At 37.5% G+C, this 22,185-nt stretch overlaps 1 protein-coding gene across 1 annotated transcript; it reads right to left on the bottom strand.

The window, feature by feature from the left end:
• Positions 1-832: 832 nt before the first annotated feature.
• LOC137394471 (protein SSUH2 homolog) lies at positions 833-21,880 on the bottom strand. Its single transcript, XM_068081195.1, has 10 exons — positions 21,805-21,880; positions 17,678-17,784; positions 16,716-16,845; positions 15,988-16,173; positions 15,203-15,353; positions 13,126-13,237; positions 11,879-11,981; positions 11,549-11,653; positions 9,934-10,092; positions 833-1,363 (listed from the first exon to the last, which is right to left on the bottom strand). Exons 2-9 carry the CDS (start codon positions 17,782-17,784, stop codon positions 9,946-9,948), a joined length of 1,041 nt encoding a protein of 346 aa, XP_067937296.1. The 5' UTR covers positions 21,805-21,880; the 3' UTR covers positions 833-1,363; positions 9,934-9,945.
• Positions 21,881-22,185: the final 305 nt, after the last annotated feature.

Below are 22,185 nucleotides of genomic sequence, written 5' to 3'. Positions count from 1 at the left end.
TTTTGAGATGAGATTGTCTAAAACTGGACTGATGTCATTGCTAATAGCACTAATATACTCCTTGGCTTCACCAATCCATGGCGAGCAGCCATCTTGACGAACCAACAGGAATGAAAAGCAAACCGGGAAGGTTTAATCCAGAAGCTGCAATCAGTTGGAATAAGGTTGTACCACTACTATCTCTTATAAAGTGATGTGATGCGCTGAAAAAGAGGAATGTTTGATCGGATGTTATGTATAAGGTCTCATCTGAGTCATGGTAGTATAACTCCACGTTTATTAATATTCTGTCACATCTGCTCTACAACTGTGCAATTAAATGACTGTGCTTTGCTTGTGTTTGTCTTACTTGCGTGTTCTGCATTTCCGTCATCTTTGCCGCTCATTAATTCCGAGTACGAGTCCATGAAATTCCCTTCCTCCATGATAAATTCAGAACATATTGTATGCCTTAAATATGCAACCTTTTTTTTAGTAATAATTACTTTATCCTGTAAACTTTGGAATTTACAAACCAATTGTAAGGTTTTCGCCTCTTGCAAATTCTGAGGCTAGGATATTTCACAAGTTACTACTTATTACCGATGTAAATGTATCTAACTTAGGCAGACCTTCCACAAGTAGTATGCTGCTTCAAGCATTACACAACTTGATGAAGCAATGGAAGATTCCGGAACTATAAAAAGTATGTTACTTATGGCTACAATAGCTGCAAGCTGACACAGCAAAATTATCTATGATTTATGGATCTTGAGATCTCAAATAGAGATCTCCATTACATTAATAAATATGCTAGGAATGTGTCCAGCAACTCTATATATGAAAACTGCATTATGGGATGGCTGTGTTATGTAAGCTGTATGTAACAGACAGTACAATGATGGTGTCTAAAAATATAAAACAATATTTAGTTAAATTATAATCACAGCCCAAATTGACACACAGATCACAGGTAATTGAGAGAGATGAGTAAACAACGAATATACTCTGTTGTTGATAAAAAACTGGTATCTGTAGGTAGAAGTGCAGACAAACCAGAAAATGCTGAAAAGTAGATACTTCAATATAAAAATTGTGTAGAAGAAAAAAACAAGGCAGACAATGATAATAAATGAGCATTCTGATATCACAGAATCTTTGGAATGTATGAAAATACTAAACTACGGTGTAAAATAAATTAATATGAACAATCAAAACAATACAAAACCACAATATTTCTGATATTATGAATAGCAAGAGGTTTCTGTTATTCTGAGAAGTGCAGTGCTACAGTAAGCTGAGGTACACTGAACAAACTAAGTGTATAAATTAAGTATGAGAAAGCTGCTACATGCGAGGCTTGAGTCATCCAAATTCGCACCAACTGAAAAGAAAGAACAATTGATTATATTGTTTCATAGAGTACGTACGAGTTCTCATGGTAATTTTCGTAGAGCTTTAGTAGTAGATAGTAGATAATAGTAGATGGTGAATAGTAGTAGATAGTGGATAGTAGCAGATAGTGGATAGTAGTAGATAGTGGATAGTAGTAGATAGTGGATAGAAGCAGATAGTGGATAGTAGTATATAGTGGATAGTAGTAGATAGTGGATAGTAGTAGATGGTGGATAGTAGTATACAGTGGATAGTAGTAGATAGTGGATAGTAGTAGAGAATGGATAGTAGTAGAGAGTGGATAGTAGTAGATAGTGAATAGTAGTAGATATTGGATAGTATTAGATAGTGGATAGTAGTAGATAGTGAATAGTAGTAGATAGTGGATAGTATTAGATAGTGGATAGTAGTAGATAGTGAATAGTAGTAGATGGTGAATAGTAGTAGATAGTGAATAGTAGTAGATAGTGGATAGTAGTAGAGAGTGGATAGTAGTAGAGAGTGAATAGTAGTAGAGAGTGAATAGTAGTAGATAGTGAATAGTAGTAGATAGTGAATAGTAGTAGATAGTGAATAGTAGTAGAGAGTGGATAGTAGTAGATAGTGAATAGTAGTAGATAGTGGATAGTAGTAGATAGTGAATAGTAGTAGATAGTGAATAGTAGTAGATAGTGAATAGTAGTAGATATGTTTCTGCACAGAAGCAATTAAATAGAGTATTAAATTAGAGAAATGGTTTATTGCACACTCCAGAGACAACTGATTTGATAACAGAAAACCCAAGTATTTATATGTTTGGTCATAGAAAAGCTTTGTAAAAAGCTACAAGCATTATTAATAGCTATAATGAGACAGTACTATATAATATTAGCTTGTATAAAGCTTTAGCTAAAAAGCATAATGTTTGTTGGCAAAGTACCAATAATACTTGGCACTTGCATGACACCTCCTCACTAAGCTAAAGGTTCTTTCTGGTTCTCTTAGACCTTCGGGGTTTGTCTCTGCTATACTCATCTCCATCAGGTAGACGAGGGTTGCGTGGCTTTCTTCTAGACGGAGGTTGCTCTGTTACAGTTGTAGGGGCTGGTAGTTGCAGTTTTGTCTCCTCTGTTATATCAGGTTTATCTCCAGGGTCTTGATCTTCTTCTGTTGAGTATCTTGGTCTGAGTTGTTCAACATGGCTTCTCCAAGTAGGTCCCTTTGGTACCACTTTGACATTGAGACTACGAGTTCCATATATCTTAGTAACAATGGCTGGAACTCATCTAGGTTGTCTGTTGCGTCTAGGTCCATGATACAAGGCATAGCATGGTGCTCCAAGATTGTAGCTGTGTATCTTGCTAACTGTCTTTTCTGCCGATCGGTTGACTTCTCTGGATTGATGAAACTGTGCTATGTGTACGGGTGATGGCAATAGGGTGTCAATCTTGCATCTCATCTGTCTTCCATTCAGCAGCTGACTGGGAGAGTATCCTGTAGGAAGTGGTGGCCTTCTATAGTGCATCAGGAACTGTTGTAGTGCAGATTTAGGTGAGAGTGACGATTTCTTCATGGCTTGTTTGAAGGATTGTACTAGTCTTTCAGCTGCGCCATTTGTAGCTGGATGGTAGGGTGTTCCAGTGAGGTGAACAATGCTTCTCTCTTGACACCACTGCTGAAACTCTCCTGAGGTGAAGCTGGTAGCATTGTCAGTGACTATGGTGTGAGGGTATCCAAAGTGTGCGAATATCTCCTCTAAGATGTCTGTGGTAGCTCTGGTAGAAGTAGATGACGTCCTGTGTATGCATGGATACTTTGAGTAGGCATCTATCATCACTAGCCATTGGCTGCCCATGAAGTTCACTGCATGATCTAAGTGAAGACGACTCCATGGCTTCTCAGGTAGCATCCAGGGATGTATAGGATACTTCTGTGGAAGCTTCTGGTGTTCAGCACAGGCAGTGCACTGTCGGCTTGTCTCCTCTATATCAGAGTCAATGCGAGGCCAATAGACAGCAGTTCGAGCTAGCTTCTTCATTCTTTCCATTCCAAAGTGTCCAAGGTGAAGGATCTTTAATACTTCCTGTTGTAACTTGACAGGAATGACTACTCTGTTGCCATATAGAAGACAACCTTCAGTGATAGAAAGTGAATCTGAGATCTTGTGGAAGAGTGACAGCTGAGTCTCCTTCATCTCTTTGTTACCAGGCCATCCTTCTGCTGTGTAGCGCATTACTGTGGCTAGTGTTGGGTCTTTCTTTGTCTCCTTTGCTAGAACATTGTAGTCTGTAGAGTTGAGCTGTTGTCCAATAGTGTGAATAGTGCATACTGTATCAACATCATTCTCATCTTCTCTTGCATCAAACTCTTTATCAGGTCCAACTGGCAGTCTTGAGAGGACATCTGCATTTTGATGATGCTGGGTAGATCTGTATTTTATGGTGTAGTCATACTGATTTAGTACCAGTGCCCATCTTGCTAGTCTGTTGGCTGCTAGAGCTGGAACTCCTTTGGTAGGTCCTAGAAGTGTGAGAAGAGGTCTGTGGTCAGTTACCAAGATAAACCGTCGACCATACAGGTACTGGTGATACTTCTTTAGAGCAAATATGATTGAGAGAGCTTCTTTTTGTATTTGTCCATATTTCCTCTGTGTGCTGGTCAGTGTTTTTGAAACATTGGCTATTGGTCTCTCACTTCCATCAGGATAACGATGAAATAGTACAGCTCCCAGTCCAGTTTCTGAAGCATCACATAAGATTCCAATGTCAAGATCTGGGTTGAAGTGTGCTAAGACACTATCAGTTGATAGCATATCTTTCAGTTTGTTGAAGCTCTTTTCTTGTTCAGTGCCCCACTTCCAGGTCTCTCCTTTGCGTGTCAGTTTGTGCAATGGTCCTGTGAGTTGTGACAGATTGGGTATGAACTTGCTGTAGAATTGTGTAGCTCCTAAGAAAGATCTTAGCTGAGTTAAGTCTGTTGGGACTGGCATCTGTTGTACTGCATCTGCCTTCTTTCCTTTAGTGATTCCCTTTGAAGTGAGTTTGTGTCCCAGATACTCTACTGTAGGTTGAGCAACACAGCACTTGTCTTTTCTACATCTGAGCCCTCTTTCTTCTAATCTTTGAAGAAGTCGACGTAAGTTTTGTAGATGGCTCTCTGCATTGGCTCCACTCACTAGTATATCATCTAGGTATACTGCTACTCCTGGGAGATCTTGTGTCAGTTGCTCCATGATTTCTTGAAAATACCCTGGTGCTGAGCTTATGCCAAAGGGCAACCTCTTCTGTAGTAGTACTCCTCGGTGTGTTGATAGTGCTAGTCGTCGTTGACTTTCTGGTGCCAACAATATTTGATTGTAGGCATCTGCTAAATCAATCTTTGTGTAGCAATAGCCTCCACCTAGTTTTCTGATTAGATCTTCTGGTAGTGGGATAGGTTTCCTATGTGTTTCTAGCTGATTATTGATAGTCTTGGAGTAGTCTCCACATACTCTGATCTTCCCTGCAGCTTGACCTGTTGTAGGTTTGCGTACAGGTACAACTGGTGTTCCATACTGGTTGAATTGAGTTGGTTCCCATATGCCTTTAGCTACACCTGCTTCGTATGCTTGGTTGAGCTCTTCTGTCAAGGCAATAGGAACTGGTCTGGGTCGGCAGAAGACTGGCTTTGTTGAAGGTTTGAAGTTTATCTCTAGTTCAAAGTTCTTGAGACATTCTAGCTCGTCTTTGAATATTTCTGGAAATTCTTTGCACATCTCCTTACACTTGATTTGTAACCTCCCATCTGGCTGGTTCTCTGTGATTGTTGATACAAGGTTCTGTTGTAGCTTGTCATCAATAGAGATGCCTAGTTGCTGTATAGCAGTTCTTCCTAGTAGGTTGAGATCTTGTACAGCACTAATCACAAATGGTAGTCTGACTTCTTTCTGTGCATCCAATTGGGCAGTTAGCTCACATCTGCCAAGCGTCTCTATGAGATGTCCTGAGGCTGATTTGTAGTTAACTGTAGTAGGTTTTAGGTTTGGCTTTCCTAGCTTCTCCCATATTGATTTACAGATGAAGTTGTCACATGCTCCAGTGTCCAGTTCAAGTGTGAAGTTGTCTCCCTCCAGTTTGATGTTTTCAGCAAGTTTCACCATCTTGGTTGATGTGCATTCTATCATCTTTACTGGTTTTTCTGCTGCAGATGATTTCTTTTTCTTGCATGCTCTTTCTATGTGACCTTGTTTAGAACAAAAGTTGCAGGTGGCTGCTTTGAATCTGCAGTCATCTGCTGTATGGTTAGTTCGGTCACATCTGTAGCATAGCTTTCCTTCCTTCTGCTTGTCAGGTGTAGAGTTGTTTTTCTGGATTGGTTTGTATCTTGATTTCTGTTGAGCAACCTTGTTGACTTTAGACGAGTTTCCATAAACTGTCTCTTTGGCAACTTTAGCTGCTTCTTCTGTTTCCTGTGCTACCTGTATAGCTTTGTTGAAGTTGAGTTCATTGTCCTTGACCTTGAAGAGAGATTTGAGAACTGCTTCATTGTTTACAGAGCAGATAAATCTTGTTCTGAGAGCCTCATCTTATGGATCTGTAATGTCTATGAAGGCACATGTAGTTGCATCTTGACGAATTCTGGCAGCTAACTCTTGAATAGTTTCTCCAGGTTTCCTCTGCATGTCACTCCAATACTTGTAACGCTCTCTAACAATGAAGCGCTTAGGGTCATACTGGTCTTTGAGAAATTCCAGTTTTTCATCCATGTTGAGGTCGTTGATCTGCTTGGGTGTTGAAAGCTGAGCTGCCATATTACTAAGCTGCTTGTAGAGTGTAGGCTGTTGGTTGGTGAGAAAAGTGCCAGCAATCTTGTCTTGATGAATAGAATTTGCTGCAATGAATGTGTTGAATCTGTCTATGTAATCTGTTAGTAGCTCTGCTGTTGGGTCAAAACCTGGGAAGGCTGGAACAGCGGTTGCAGCTGTTTCTTGTTTCCGTTGTAGGTTTTGTAGTAGTAGCTCCATCAGTTTCTTATTCTCCTCCATTCTTTCATCTTGCTGACGTCTGTATTCCTCTTGTTGCTGCTTGAACTCCTCATGCTGCTGTTGTCTATGCTCTTCTTGCTGCTTTCTCTGCTCCTCTTGCTGCTGTCTCTGGTCCTCCTGCTGCTTCTGCATTAGCTTGATCAGGTCTGCTACTTCTGCCATTGTAGTGGTGCAATTTTGAACAGTTACTCTTGTAATAAACTAGAACTCTTTGTATCGATTTTATCAATGATAAAATCTGAACAAAACTCTTTGTAACTGTTCAAAAGAGAAATCCTTGTTGCCAATTAGCTTCTGTTATGTTTCTGCACAGAAGCAATTAAATAGAGTATTAAATTAGAGAAATGGTTTATTGCACACTCCAGAGACAACTGATTTGATAACAGAAAACCCAAGTATTTATATGTTTGGTCATAGAAAAGCTTTGTAAAAAGCTACAAGCATTATTAATAGCTATAATGAGACAGTACTATATAATATTAGCTTGTATAAAGCTTTAGCTAAAAAGCATAATGTTTGTTGGCAAAGTACCAATAATACTTGGCACTTGCATGACAGATAGTGAATAGTAGTAGATAGTGAATAGTAGTAGATAGTGGGTAGTAGTAGATAGTAGTAGATAGTGGATAGTAGTAGATAGTGAATAGTAGTAGATAGTGGATAGTAGTAGATAGTGAATAGCAGTAGATAGTGGGTAATAGTAGATAGTAGTAGACAGTGGATAGTAGTAGAGAGTGGGTAGTAGTATATAGTGGATAGTAGTAGATAGTGGATAGTAGTAGATAGTGGATAGTAGTAGATAGTGAATAGTAGTAGATAGTGGGTAGTATTAGATAGTGGATAGTAGTAGATAGTGGATAGTAGTAGAGAGTGGGTAGAAGTAGATAGTGGATAGTAGTAGATAGTGAATAGTAGTAGATAGTGGGTAGTAGTACTTACTTATTCAAAGGTGCACTCAACAATTGTATTGCTAATTTTTTTAATCTTTTGTCAAAAGAGATTTTGCATATACGTAAGCTTAATAGTTTCAAGTAGTTTTTACAGAATTTCGTTTGCGTTTATGAAATTTTTTTTATGGAAATGATTATGGATTGCTCAATAAAAGTTTATACATGTCACCGTAAAGTTGGTTTTCACACTATACAAATACAAAAATATATACAGGATAAGTTAATGCGATGCTAATGTAGTTCATGAGTTAAGTCTAATCTCTATCCATGCACTATCCATAATACCAAGGCTACATCTCAATCCACGCGTCTTTCATAAATAGCAAAGTACATCTCTAGTAATAACTCCTACTCTGTCATTGTGTGTCTACGTGAACGCTATGCGTTTCCACAATTTTGACGGATTTTGTTCAAATTTAGTCTGCATATTCTCTGTGCCTTTCACCAGGTCTTCATAAAATTTACTTTCAAACCTCTGTCTGGTTCCTGAGAAGCAGCCTCATAAACACCACCTGTTTCAAAACTCTAGAATTGTCTTTCATATGCTTGAAGGACAACTCCTCTCAATGAACTCATTAATGGATTGTTGTTATGAAAGCCATGTCGCAATTTGCATTAAAATCTAAACGCATGCCAAGGGCTATCTGATAGAAAATGAATAATACAACAGACAACACCGAGCTCACTGCTTTTGTAACGATACAAATATTTTTATTGACTATTACTTTAATAATTTAAGTTCTTACTGTTAATTGTATGTTTTACATAGTCTTATATAATGCATTAGTGCTGACGGTAATTACCTGCAGTGTTTATTAAGGAGCTATCACAGGTTTTTGGGCTATGGAATATTAAACAACTGCTTTGTAGTTTAGTAGGTATATGTGCTCCATCATATGATAGTTTTAAACACATTTTCCAACCTTACCATTGGTAACCAGAGGTCTAAATAATGAGAGCTGCCACCATTGTGTTCAGTGTGGTAAACAGTGTGGTAAACAGTGTGGTAAACAGTGTGGTAAACAGTGTGGTAAACAGTGTGGTAAACAGTGTGGTAAACAGTGTGGTAAACAGTGTGGTAAACAGTGTGGTAAACAGTGTGGTAAACAGTGTGGTAAACAGTGAGGTAAACAGTGTGGTAAACAGTGAGGTAAACAGTGTGGTAAACAATGAAACTGGGGACACCACCAGAGACTTATTACAGCTACATTATAAATATGCTAACTGTGTAAACTGTTTGTGATTGAACATGAGGACTTTAAGAGAGCTTTTGAATTCTACAGGTGTAACCCAAAATGATACTAGAAACTGATTTTGACCGAAAATAAAAAAACATACATGTACTTATTCACATTTATTTTACCCACGTACATGAGTGACTGTGGTGGCAAGTTGTGGGTTGAATAGTATCAGCTGACAAGAAATCTCAGAGCATTGCAAACTTTATTACTACTAGCAATGTAAAACATACGTATTCTATTACTACTATCAATGTAAAACATACGTATTCTATTACTACTAGCAATGTAAAACATACATATTCTATTACTACTAGCAATGTAAAACATACATACTCTATTACTACTAGCAATGTAAAACATACGTATTCTATTACTACTAGCAATGTAAAACATATGTATTCTATTACTACTAGCAATGTAAAACATATGTATTCTATTACTACTAGCAATGCAAAACATATGTATTCTATTACTACTAGCAATGTAAAACATATGTATTTTATTACTACTAGCAATGTAAAACATACATACTTTATTACTACTAGCAATGTAAAACATACGTATTCTATTACTACTAGCAATGTAAAACATACATACTTTATTACTACTAGCAATGTAAAACATACGTATTTTATTACTACTCACAATGTAAACCATGTGTATTTTAACAAATCACTAATACTGTAATAATATTAATGCTTGGCAAATCCACTAGCTCTGCCATAATGTCTGCATGACAGATGTTGGGATAGCATGTGCATCTATCTATATATATATTTTTCAGAGTCCGTCTGTTGGAAATCCGTCTGTTGGAAATCCGTCTGTTGGAAATCCGGCTATAGCTATTATTAAAACAGCTGAGCTGGACAACAATACAGACTCAAAGTTATGGCTTACTGTCATTGGAAGCCTAACCTTATTAACTAGCTTAGTGGAGTTTTCCATTGGCAATATGCCAGGCTACTAGCTTGAAAGGTACAGTTGTTTGACAAAGTTTTAAAACCTTTACAGTTGTTTTTATTTTTCTCTTAATTTATTTCAACTACACGACACACTTTTCTCGTGATATGTACTTTGAAAGTTATAATGGCAAATGTTGTTATAGGTTAAATACAAATCAATTTTTTGTCCAAAAACTTTCTATTACACGGGCAACGCTGGGTGGCACAGCTAGTGTAATATAAACATCAAACCGCATAAAGGTCAACATAGGGGTCGACACATTTCCTCCAACGACAAGACCTGGAGTGCGCATAAGCAATCTGAAAGAACCCTTAGTGTGTTTCATAGCCATTGATTGCAGCCAATATAGAATGCCAGTTTTCATTTGAGAAACAATTAAATAGCGCATAGCACAAAATCCTACCTGAAGTGAGAGCTAAAGAATGCTACACCCGCAGCACTTTTGCTGTGGGTAGTCCGGGGCATACACCTCCCTCTGTAGTCCATACACCCAGAAACTGGATTTAAATTTTTTGAATGCGTAGTCTATCCGTGTAACAGGTACTGCAGTCAGAGTTTGTCTCTGGAAGAATGAGTGCAGTATGAGTGACTCATATGAGTGCAGTATGAGTGACTCACATGAGTGCAGTATGAGTGACTCACATGAGTGCAGTATGAGTGACCTACATGATCATCAACCCCCACTCTTCAATTCTTACCAACCATCGTTAATGTAAATACACAGTTGATGAGAATTCTAACATTACATACACAAGCTTCACCAGAGTGTTTTAAGGTTGCTATGGTAATTAATAAGTATTCATACAGTGATAGTGAATGGATCTTTAAAAGGTCAAGGACAAAACAAACCATGGATGATCAGAAGACAAACTGCTACTTCTTATGGCATTAATACTAGTTAATCAACAGCTTTTGTAACTACTGCATCAATATACAATACAACAAACAACCCTGTTGCTCATGTATTCAATTCGTGATGGCTGTTTCCACGGCACAAAGATGGTGCCTCCGTACAGGTGGTTCGCCTCTACACAGCGACACTGAATGACGACAGAATGAGGGCGACAGGGTTGTAACAATGATGGCATTGTACCACCGTATGGGCATGTGTCGCTACGCTATTGCTGTATGGAAACTTATCAAAGGTGGCCACTACAACCTACAGTAGCTACTTCATAACCAGTAAGCCTTTAATTAGCAGCTTTTTAATTACCACTGCGAGTACAGTCAAACCTTGACATACGAGTGCCTCAAATATCGGAGAAAATTGAGATAAGAGCAGAATTTTGAGTAAGTTACTGCCTTGAGATACAAGAACCTTTGAGATACAAGCATACGAGCCGGTTCTTGGCAGCCATTAAATGGACTAAATATGAGAGAGGCTGCTTTCGGGAACAGCATCACTTGGTCTTGTTTGTTGAACTAGTTTGAAAAAAAGTTTTAAAAGGTCAGCTAAAAGTTATAGTGAAGGCAAAAAATGCCAAACCAGAAACAGATAATAAAAAATTAAGACGAAGACAAGATTAAAGTTTAGTTTAGTAAAAGATTAAAAATTAGCTTCAAGTGTGTGTTTAGTGAGCTGAAATCCTTTTAAGTTCAATTCAAAGTTCATGTTAGGTAGTGCCACAAAACTTTAGTGTATCAACCGTTTTGCTGTCAAGTCTCCTCCACACCACCGTTAGCCACTACGTCTCTCAAAGGCAAAAACTCCATACGGTAATGTACATAGCAACGTTGCATTTTATTGCAGATCATAACCACTGAATAGGTGGTTTTTTTCATATCATGGTAACAAATTAATTTGTATTTGGTTATTTCATATAGGAAATGTTGCATTGAGATATGAGCACATTGACATACGAGCTCAGTTCCAGAAGGCACTAAGCTCGTATGTCGAGGTATAGCAACTGTATGGAAACTAACAAATATAAAATCAACTCCATTCCTGATAACTATATGCCAAGAAACTCCAGGGTTTCGCAGACCCTGGAGTTGTCATTAACTAATAACAGACCAACCTGTTGAAGTTGTCTTTCCTTAGGATGACCCTTTCTGGCAAGGTTGACAAGGTCAACAGAGTGCTGGTTTATTTCATGGACAGGAAACTTAGTGATTGGCCAGACCTATAAAATTTTTCAGACTGCAGATATAGCCATGAAATTAGAATTTGGGCACAATCGAGTGATCAGCCTTTAAAAAATGGCCGATTGGGTAAAACTCCCTGGCAGTACTAAATATTATAGGCTTTTTCAAGTGAGAAAACATTTCATTGCAGCTGCCAGCCTTAACTACATAGTGCTGGTTACCAAATTAACAAACTCAAGGTCTCTTCTATCAAAGTAACTAACCTTTCGATCAGTCTGCGAAAATATCTCTACTCCTTGTACCCTTCGAACAAGTATACTGGGAAGGTTAGCTCCCTCCAACACGTAGTCTGCTACATGGTTTTTGCTAAAATTATGACATAATTTAATAGCGACCAGCAACACGATCTGCACTGGTAGCCAGTCAAATATGCTTTCCTTTAGCGAATCAAAAATTGTAATAAAAAAATAATACAAAACTACATGTTCACTAAGATGATCCGTTGTAGAAGGTAAAGCTTGAGGTAGAGCTGATAAGAATGTTCACACTAGCAGCCAACAGTAAATTGCAGACAAAACTATAATAAAATTACTTTAAAAGGAAGTGCAACCATGATCTTGAAAAATTTGAAATACTTTCAAAAATATTAACTTTCAAAATAGATGCTAGCACTACCAGACCACCTATAACTGGCTGCTAGCATTACCAGACCACCTATCAATGGCTGCTAGCACTACCAGACCACCTATCATTGGCTGCTAGCACTACTAGACCACCTATCAATGGCTGCTAGCACTACCCGACTGCCTATCATGGGCTACTAGCACTACCAGACCACCTATTAATGGCTGCTAGCACTACAGGACCACCTATCAATAGCTGCTAGCACTACCAGACCACCTATCATTGGCTGCTAGCACTACTAGACCACCTATCAATGGCTGCTAGCACTACCCGACTGCCTATCACGGGCTACTAGCGCTACCAGACCACCTATCAATGGCTGCTAGCACTACCAGAACACCTATCATTGGCTGCTAGCACTACCAGACCACCTATCAATGGCTGCTAGCACAGCCAGACCACCTATCATTAGCTGCTAGCACTACCAGACCACCTATCATTGGCTGCCAGCACTACCAGACCACCTATCATTGGCTGCTAGTACTACCAGACCACCTATCATTGGCTGCTAGCACTACCATACAACCTATCATTGGCTGCTAGCACATCCAGACCACCTATCATTGGCTGCTAGCACTACCACACCACCTATCATTGGCTGCTAGCACTACCAGATCAACTATCATTGGCTGCTAGCATTACCAGACCACCTATCATTGGCCGCTAGCACTATCAGACCACCTATCATTGGCTGCTAGCATTACCGGATCACCTATCATAGCACACCTGATGACCATACCTATCATAGCACACCTGATGACTATTTACGATGCACTAGACTGCCAGGATACTAGTAAGTATAATTAAAGACTGATTTCACACTTACTAAACAATGTTCAGTTTTCGGAATACTTCCACTTTGCCGTAGCCATTACAATGATAACACTGCTGCTGGCCGGAGCCATTACAGGAGCTGCAACGAGTTTCTCCGCGTCCATCTAACGATTACAGACATGTTGCTAGTATAAGAAAAGTATATGTAAGCATACGACATGTATATTACAAGTGTATGACATGAATATTACAGATATATATGTAAGTATATGACAGGTATAAGTAACTATATGACATGTATACGTAAGTATATGGCAAATATATGTAATCATATGACAGATATATATATATATAAGTACACAGGTATATGTAAGTATATGACAGGTATATGTAAGTATATGACAGGTATATGTACGTATATGACAGGTATATGTGAGTATATGACAGGTACATGACAGGTATATGACAGGTATATGTAAGTATATGACAAGTACATGTAAGTATATGACAGGCTTATGTAAGTATAGGTATATGTAAGTATATGACAGATATATGTAAGTGTATGACAGGTGTATGTAAGTATATGATAGGTATATGTAAGTATATGACAAGTATATGTAAGTATAGGTATATGTAAGTATATGACAGGTATATGTAAGTGTATGACAGGTGTATGTAAGTATATGACAGATATATGTAAGTATAGGTATATGTAAGTATATGACAGGTATATGTAAGTATATGACAGGTATATGTAAGTATATAACAAGTATATGTAAGTATATGACAGGTATATGTAAGTATATGACAGGTATATGTAAGAATATAACAAGTATATGTAAGTATATGACAGGTATATGTAAGTATATGACAGGTATATGTAAGTATATAACAAGTATATGTAAGTATATGACAGGTATATGTAAGTATATGACAAGTATATGTAAGTATATGACAGGTATATGTAAGTATATGACCGGTATATGAAAGTAAATGACAGATATATGTAAGTAGGTTTAGGTTAGGTCAGAAGAGTTTCTCAGTCATAGAGTTACCACAAGCAAGTGCTCTTTTAACTAAAGAAGCCACCATTATCTCTAGTATAGCTTTTACTCTTATTGAGAAGAACTAACTAACCTATATACTCACCTACAGACACTATATATTATCTAAAACAGCAAACGACTAAATCAAGTTATAGAAATACTCAGATACAAAATTCATTTAAAACTGCAAGTTGATACCGAACACTTGAGCATAATAAAGGGTGTTCGAAGAAGCCCATTACATATAGACATAGTGATCATATAGACTTAGTGATCATATAGACTTAGTGATCATATAGACATAGTGATCATATAGACTTAGTGATCATATAGACATAGTGATCATATAGACTTAGTGATCATATAGACTTAGTGATCATATAGACTTAGTGATCATATAGACATAGTGATCATATAGACTTAGTGATCATATAGACTTAGCTCCTTATCTGCTACCGTAACTGTGCATGAAAGTAAATGCCCTTCAAGTAAGAAGATCAGCAAATATTTTCAGAGGCCAAAATGTTTATGGCGAGGTTGTTGGGAAATCTTATTGCACATAATAGTGATCTTGCGAGTTAACACATTTAATGATGAGTGAATGAAGACAAAGGTAAACATCTGGAAATCAAAGTAAAGGAAAAAAGGCAAACAAGCGAAGCTTCCCATTGCTTCGTGTACATCTGACAACTATGAACACAAGAAAATTAGTGTACATTAAATAACTATACTGGTGATCATAGAATATCAATTCGACCTGGCTATAGGAATCTCATGCATAACTGACAAACTTTGAGCCAAGCCGTCTGTAGCTGTCCTGCCTTCGATACTCACCAATAGTACTGGTGCTCAATGGATTGACACATCTATAATCTATCAGTGCATGAGATGTGAATAACCAAGCATTAATTTTTAAATAAAACTGACATGTTACGTATTTACTACGGAATTAAATTTAACCAATTCATACAGGTTTTCCCTACAATATCCTCATTTTTGGCAAGAAAAATTGCATATCCTGTGAAGAAACCATAGGACATACGTATGTATTCAGTGAATGGTTCATTGTGAGTAGCTACTTACTGCAGCTGGTGCAACGCTTTGTTATATGATTTCCATCTTTGTCTCGGTCATCCTTCTCTCCTCTTCCAGAACAAGAGTTGCACTTATTGAATCCACTTCCACGGCAGAAACCGCATGTTACTTTCCTGGATCCTTGACAGGTACTACACACCTGCAGAAATGGTGCGGAGAGCATCACATTAGACAATTAACATAAAAACAGACAGTTTCATTAACTTATCTATAGAATGGTAAACGACCTCTAAAATGATTAACACACAAACGCTGTTGAAGAAGTTACAGTAGACGCTTCTATAACATATATCTTCTACAACCTAAATTACCAAATAACGTAAAAAATTTTTGGAAAGGTTTTGCTTCATACCGTGTAAAAAATTCCATATAGCGTAAAATGTCAAGTAAGGGCAACTTCTCAAATTCGATTTGAATGGTAGCATATATCGCTAGTGCACGGTATGAGTGCACGATATGAGTGCACGGCATGAGTGCACGGTATGAGTGCACGGTATGAGTGCACGATATGAGTGCACGGCATGAGTGCACGGCATGAGTGCACGGCATGAGTGCACGGTATGAGTGCACGATATGAGTGCACGATATGAGTGCACGGTATGAGTGCACGGTATGAGTGCACGGTATGAGTGCACGGTATGAGTGCACATACAAGACAGCTGTTCACAAGGAGCAAGCTAAAATCGAGCAACATTCAGTTGATAAAAATGATAAAATAACTTGAAAAATACAAGGGCTAGCAAATAACTGCGTCTGGGATGGCTACTCCGTACCCTAACTTCTGATGTGTGCGGTATACGGAGATACTGCCGTTCATCCTGAAACATTTGGCTGGGGTTGGCTCGAAGTGTCCAAGGATCAGGAGCAGAACCATTGTGGGAGCCATCCACAGCTCCTCCTTGATACGGTTTATCATCATATGTCGTATACCTCCCTTCGCAGAATGTCTCCAGAGTGTACTGAGAAAAATGTGGGTAAAATTATGAATTTGAAATAAACAAAAAACTCCAGCTCACTGTTAAGCAGTGATAAGATTAAAAACTATTAAAGTCCATTTTTTAGTCTCATGAAACAGCGGAGAACCACCAGTTTTCCTTCGATAAATCAACAAACAATTGGATGGTGAAAGTTAACACTTCTTCCTTGGCTATCACTCAGCCGTCTAAACGCTTTCAGCAGTGTAACCAACTCTCAAGTTGCTCATTATTTGGCTTAGCTATCTGTTCAGCTCAACTTGGACTGCAGCTCACAAAACTTTATTATAACATTCAGCTAATTAACAAAAGCTGACAGAAAAGAATAAGGTGACAAAAAGCTTGGTAAGCAAGAACAAGTTAAACCGCACCGCAAGTGTATCTGAATATGAATAATGACTCTTCTTCACACCGGCGTTTGCCGCTCATATAAAATTAATTTCTGAGCTATGTTATATCTGATAGCCTAGTATACAGTAAGAACGAGTGATTACCTACTCCGTGCTAAGACTATGTTGCAAACTCACATGCATGGCATTGGATGGCACCACCTTTAGCATCATCAACTCTTTAGCCGCCCCTTTGCCAAAGCAGCAATACTGAGCTACATAATTAAGCAGGGCCTCGCGAGCCTCCGTTCTCGTGATGTTGGCAGCCCTGAAAGTATACACCTACATACAGCCAGCGGCATCGACCAGCCTTACATCTAAATATATTGACAAAAGAACTTTGTTAAATTGTTTCTGCAAGACTTTCCATAGGAGATCATTAGCACTAAACTGTACTTACCGTAGGTTCTATCAATTAAGCCTAAGGTAATTTGCCTTCCTATCATATACACCTTTTGTACATTGGCTAATTGCAGGGTTGGAAAAGAAATCATGATTTTTCTCGCAAAATTTTTATTTTTTATTTAAACTAAATTAAAAAAAAAAATTTTTTGAAATTTGAAATTTTTGAAAATTTTTTTGAAAAAATTTGATTGTTTTGCTCATGCAAATAGCTTGTGAATTGCATTACACATAAGGATGCTGGTGAAACTACTTTTCGGTATTAGTGACCTACATGCACTAGTTTGACCACTTCTTATATTTTTCGCATACAAAATCACAATTTACAAACTACATGTACATCTAATTCAGTGGAGTGGAGCTACTAGCAGTTTCACATAAAAAAGCACTATGAAAAATTTAAGCATATTCTTCCTGTGGTCAATCATGCAAAATATAAATACCAGTTTGCCAGTTTTTTTAGCACCTAACGGTTTCTTATTTTTGAATGAATGAAACCAAAAGTGGATAATACTCTTCAATACTTGCACTTGTGATGATTGCAGTTAAGAGTTTGGTGTTATAATGTTATATATTAAACAGATTTAAATCATTTGATTTTTGTATGACAGCCTAAACTAAGGTACACAGGCTAAACTGTGTACCGATCATAAAAATAACGAAGACAGAATGGTGACACAGTGTATTTATCAACATACGAGCCAAACTCCATTCTCTCTGGCTCTACCAGTTCGTCATCAACAAATTCATCTGTCTGAATAACTACACCCTCCCTCAGCGGCTGGTCATCTGCTATGCCCGCCATCTACAAAAGCACAGCACACAATAGCGCATAAAGAACCAATGTTTATATATCAATCAATAGAAAAAGGGAAGAGAGAGACAATATATGGAAATGTGTACAAAATGGAGCTATAAGAGATTTACATGACACATTAGATAAAATAAGTAAGTTATTGAACAGATTGGTTAGGGTCAATGAGAAATAACTCTGAAGAGGAAATCAAGGTAGTTTATATGACAAGCATATTAGCGATCGACAAGCCTCAAATCCAATACAGCATTAAATGATGCAACTAACATACAATTATAATCATGATAAAAATCTGATACGTGTTGGTCTCATTTCCAGCATTTCAACAGAGTGGCACATATTTTACATAATTATAATAAAACTTTCACGTTGTATCAACATGTACCGCACAATCTACATGTAGTTCCAATTCATCTCTCTTGATCTATACCTTCACGTTGTATCAACATGTACCGCACAATCTACATGTAGTTCCAATTCATCTCTCTTGATCTATACTTTCACGTTGTATCAACATGTACCGCACAATCTACATGTAGTTCCAATTCATCTCTCTTGATCTATACTTTGTATTTGAAATATATTTCAAATAGTATTTGAACTACACGTATAGCGTTTGCATGTAAGTCTAGAAATTAAAATATATTCACTATTCAATTACTGCTGACTACACGGTGTGATATAAGCGAAAACTTATACATTGCCGTAGTCTCCAAAGAGACATCATACAAAATTGATATTTTTTAATAACATCTACAGTCACTGTAAATTTTGGTCAGTGAAGTTTCGGCAATCCTTTTACATTTAAGTTGCACTAAACATTATTGTGGAGAGATGATATATTTAGTATCTTTCTAAACCGCAATCAAATAAATTACCAAACCAGCACCAATAGGCTGATGCCTAGTGAGGATCATCATTCTAGGCAGACAGTCCTTGACGAGAACCTACTCTAAGGTCATGACCGTAAACCATTTAATGTGAGAGCTTCACGATTTCCAAAGTCACCAGATGGTTAATATAGCAAATAGACGCGTGATGCATCGTGATATTATGTAAAAACACTTGTAAATTTGTGTAAATCTTTATTAGTATATTTCAAGTTAAAAAGAAACTGTTTTGTGTTCATGATAATTAAAAACATTCATTTCATGAATTCATCTATTTCATGAAAACATTTATTCCACGCACACATACCTGTGTGCGTGGAAGGCTATGGAAGAAACGTACTATCAGACTAGAAGACTTCCAGAATCACTCACGCTAAAATCCGTCAGGTGTGAGATGAATCGCCACGATTATATAGTTTATGCAGTTGGTGATATCTCTTTAAATGGTGGCGATTTTCAAATCGTCTACCGTATAACCGCCAGTAAACAATGAAATCGCCATATCATGAAGCTCTATAGCCTAATGTTATGTTGGTCTAAAAAAATTGATGCTGATACAGCCTTTCCCGTCTCAGAGTGAAAAGTGTGATGAAAATGATACACTGCCTGATACTTTAGTCTCAGCCGGTGCACTGGCTGAAAAAGAATGAGAGTTTCAGCGATGCATTCATGTGCTCGCTGCCTGAAGAGCACTTACATAATTACAAGAGTATACAAGAGTATACAAACCCCAAAGAGATCAATTCATTTCTTAAAGCAAGTTTAAAGACTACTAATAAAATGGAAGAAATGATCCTTCCCAAAGGATTCATTTCATATGACAAATCCAAGATGACCACAAACTAACATGAGGAACGATCTGTGCCTGTAAGCACAGTCATGAAATACAGCTTCAAGGTTGCTGTTGAAAGGTGACCCTGGTGCCTGTTCACACTTATCAAAGAGCTATAGTGGAACATTTTGTCTTTTCAATATTCAGTAACTTTGAGTTTATGCCCTGTAAACTCTAAAAGCCCTGTATTTGAATTGTAACTCGTCTTCCATATTGTGGTTTTGTTCAATGTGAAGATCACACACAGTTTTTGTGTGTAGAGCAGTCAAAGGACATCTAATGCTGCATGCTTTCCACACAAATTTAAGAGACACGCAAACCCCGATCTTCAATTATTATATGCAAATATGAAATCAGAAGCAATGTGACATCTAAATATATATTCTTTGGTAGTGCTAGAACATCCAGATAATAATTTTAATGCTATAGTAGTGAACCTAAAAAACCACTAATGCTATTCTAGCGAGCAACCTCTATGAAATGAGTAATGGTCTTGAAGAGGGCCATGTGGGAGCAACTCTATGGGCATTAATTTCCAATGGATTGATGAAAATATGAGGCTACCGAGTCAATACATATGCGAAGGACTTCTGGGATCGTAGTTGACATAGAAAAGACGAAAAACGCCATTTGCTGAAATTATAGACATTTTTTTAGCAATTGCCAACCTTTAACGATTTTATTCATATATTCAGATTTTGTTCGCTTGTTAGCAAAATTTTTTTATGTTTGTAGTTGCATGTCGGAATAGTCTAAGTAGCCATTTTAATATATTACTAGTTGTTTAAATTCTTCTAAGGAATACATTTCCATTTTGTTTATACTTTTTCTCATGACTAGATTTTGTATTCATTACTTTTTGTATCCAGAATATGTCTTTTTATTCTGTGCGAGTATTGTTTGTAACATAGAGTATGTAATTTGTTCACGGTCTTTTTGTTAGTGCCTAGTTTGTCGCATCACAGCGGTTAGTTGCAGCACAAAATTTTTTTATTGTTCATATGGGAATTTTGCGAAGTTAGCAGATAGCAAAGTAACATGATTATTCAGTTTGAACAATAACTATTAACCTCTAGGCCATCCGCTTATGCAATATAAATACTGCTGCAATTTTTAGGCAGGTCAGCTTGTGTTTTGCCCTTTAGGGGGACACATAGATATAAGTTATTTCAATGAAATTGTTTATTCGTTGAGAAAATGTTATCACTTTCTGATTGTCAGTTAAATAACCGACAGCAAGCTCAGAGAAGATTAAAATGATGATTAAAACTGAAAAGTTATTGTTTTTACAGAGTTCAGGTCACTCTCGTTGGTTTCAGCAGGTTGCATTTTACGAAGCTTTGAGTTCAGGGCACTGTGTTGGTTTCAGCGGAGCACAAGTGAGTTGGTTTCAGCTTCCTACTGTTGGTTTCAGCAAGCTGTATCGCAAGAAGTGATGGACTCAGCACACTTTGTTGGTTTCAGCGGGGCACAAGTGAGTTGGTTTCAGCTTCCTACTGTTAGTTTTGGCAGGTTGTATTACGAAACGCATTGGGTTCAGCGCACTCTATTGGTTTCAGCAGAGCACAAGTGAGCTGGTCTCAATAGCGTATCATAGATATGCTAAAAGTATTAGTTGTCTCCACCCCAATCCAGGGTGTTTTTTCAGTATTTATTACTCCAAATACAATAATTAACTAAAAACCTAACTATTAAAGATATGGTTTCAAGGCCTTACACAAAGATCTTGCAAACCATAGGTATTGGTAAATTCAATACCTACTTTGCTTCACAAACTATTGATAGCCCGGTAATCATTATATAAAAATTAAGAAAGAGCATAACATAGTAGCTACTAAAATATTCAACTTACCAGATTTGGCTGGCATTTTAGCAGGTGCGTCCAAAGAATTTCTTAGTGGTTTACAGTTAGATAACCATATGCTAGGGCGTAATGACAAAAAACCTAATATTCCATAAAGTTTTCAGATGGAAACACTTGCACTAGACTCTACATATTGTAAACATATGTATATGCTCTCACTGTTTATGGGAACAAGACTAAACTCAACCAATGATATACAGCCCCCACATGGGGCTGTATATCATTGACTCAACCATGTTTTAATAATATGCTGCAGCGGTATAATTTCCTTATTTCTAATGATACCAATAATATACAGCCCCTAGTGTGGGGGCTGTATATCATTGCTGCAATCTATATTCCTTACTTTACTGAAAAAAGCTCTTACTCAATAAATGAGTTATTAAAGTGAGAAGTGTAATATTTTAAAAAGTAACAAAACTCACCACTCAGTTTATTGAGAGGCTCACTCAAATATATATATCCTACAATTTGAACAGGGCACAGCAAATTAGATTATTGGAGGTAAAAAGTGTTACTTCTTCGAATAAGCTTACGGTCTCTGGGTAACGATGCATGAGTGGCTATTGGATCCAAGAAAACTGTTGCCTGTTTAAAAGAGCAACAACTCTCGCGTTAGTAGTTCGAATATTCCGCTCGTACTTAGGGCTACAAAAACGCTGGGTCACGTGAATATGAAGTTTGAATAGTTTCTAAATGGCGGGCCTTATGATTAGACGATTTAGCGCCCAGCTGCAGCTACGGGTAGAAAAATTTAAGTATACGCGCATTTTTGTCGCCATTTAAACACAATTTAATAGTTGGAA

This window comes from Watersipora subatra, chromosome 4 (genome assembly GCF_963576615.1).
Source record: "Watersipora subatra chromosome 4, tzWatSuba1.1, whole genome shotgun sequence".
Taxonomy (NCBI): Eukaryota; Metazoa; Bryozoa; class Gymnolaemata; order Cheilostomatida; family Watersiporidae; genus Watersipora; species Watersipora subatra.
The sequence above is the reverse complement of the archived record's forward strand: the minus strand, read 5'-3'. Positions and strand labels throughout refer to the sequence as shown.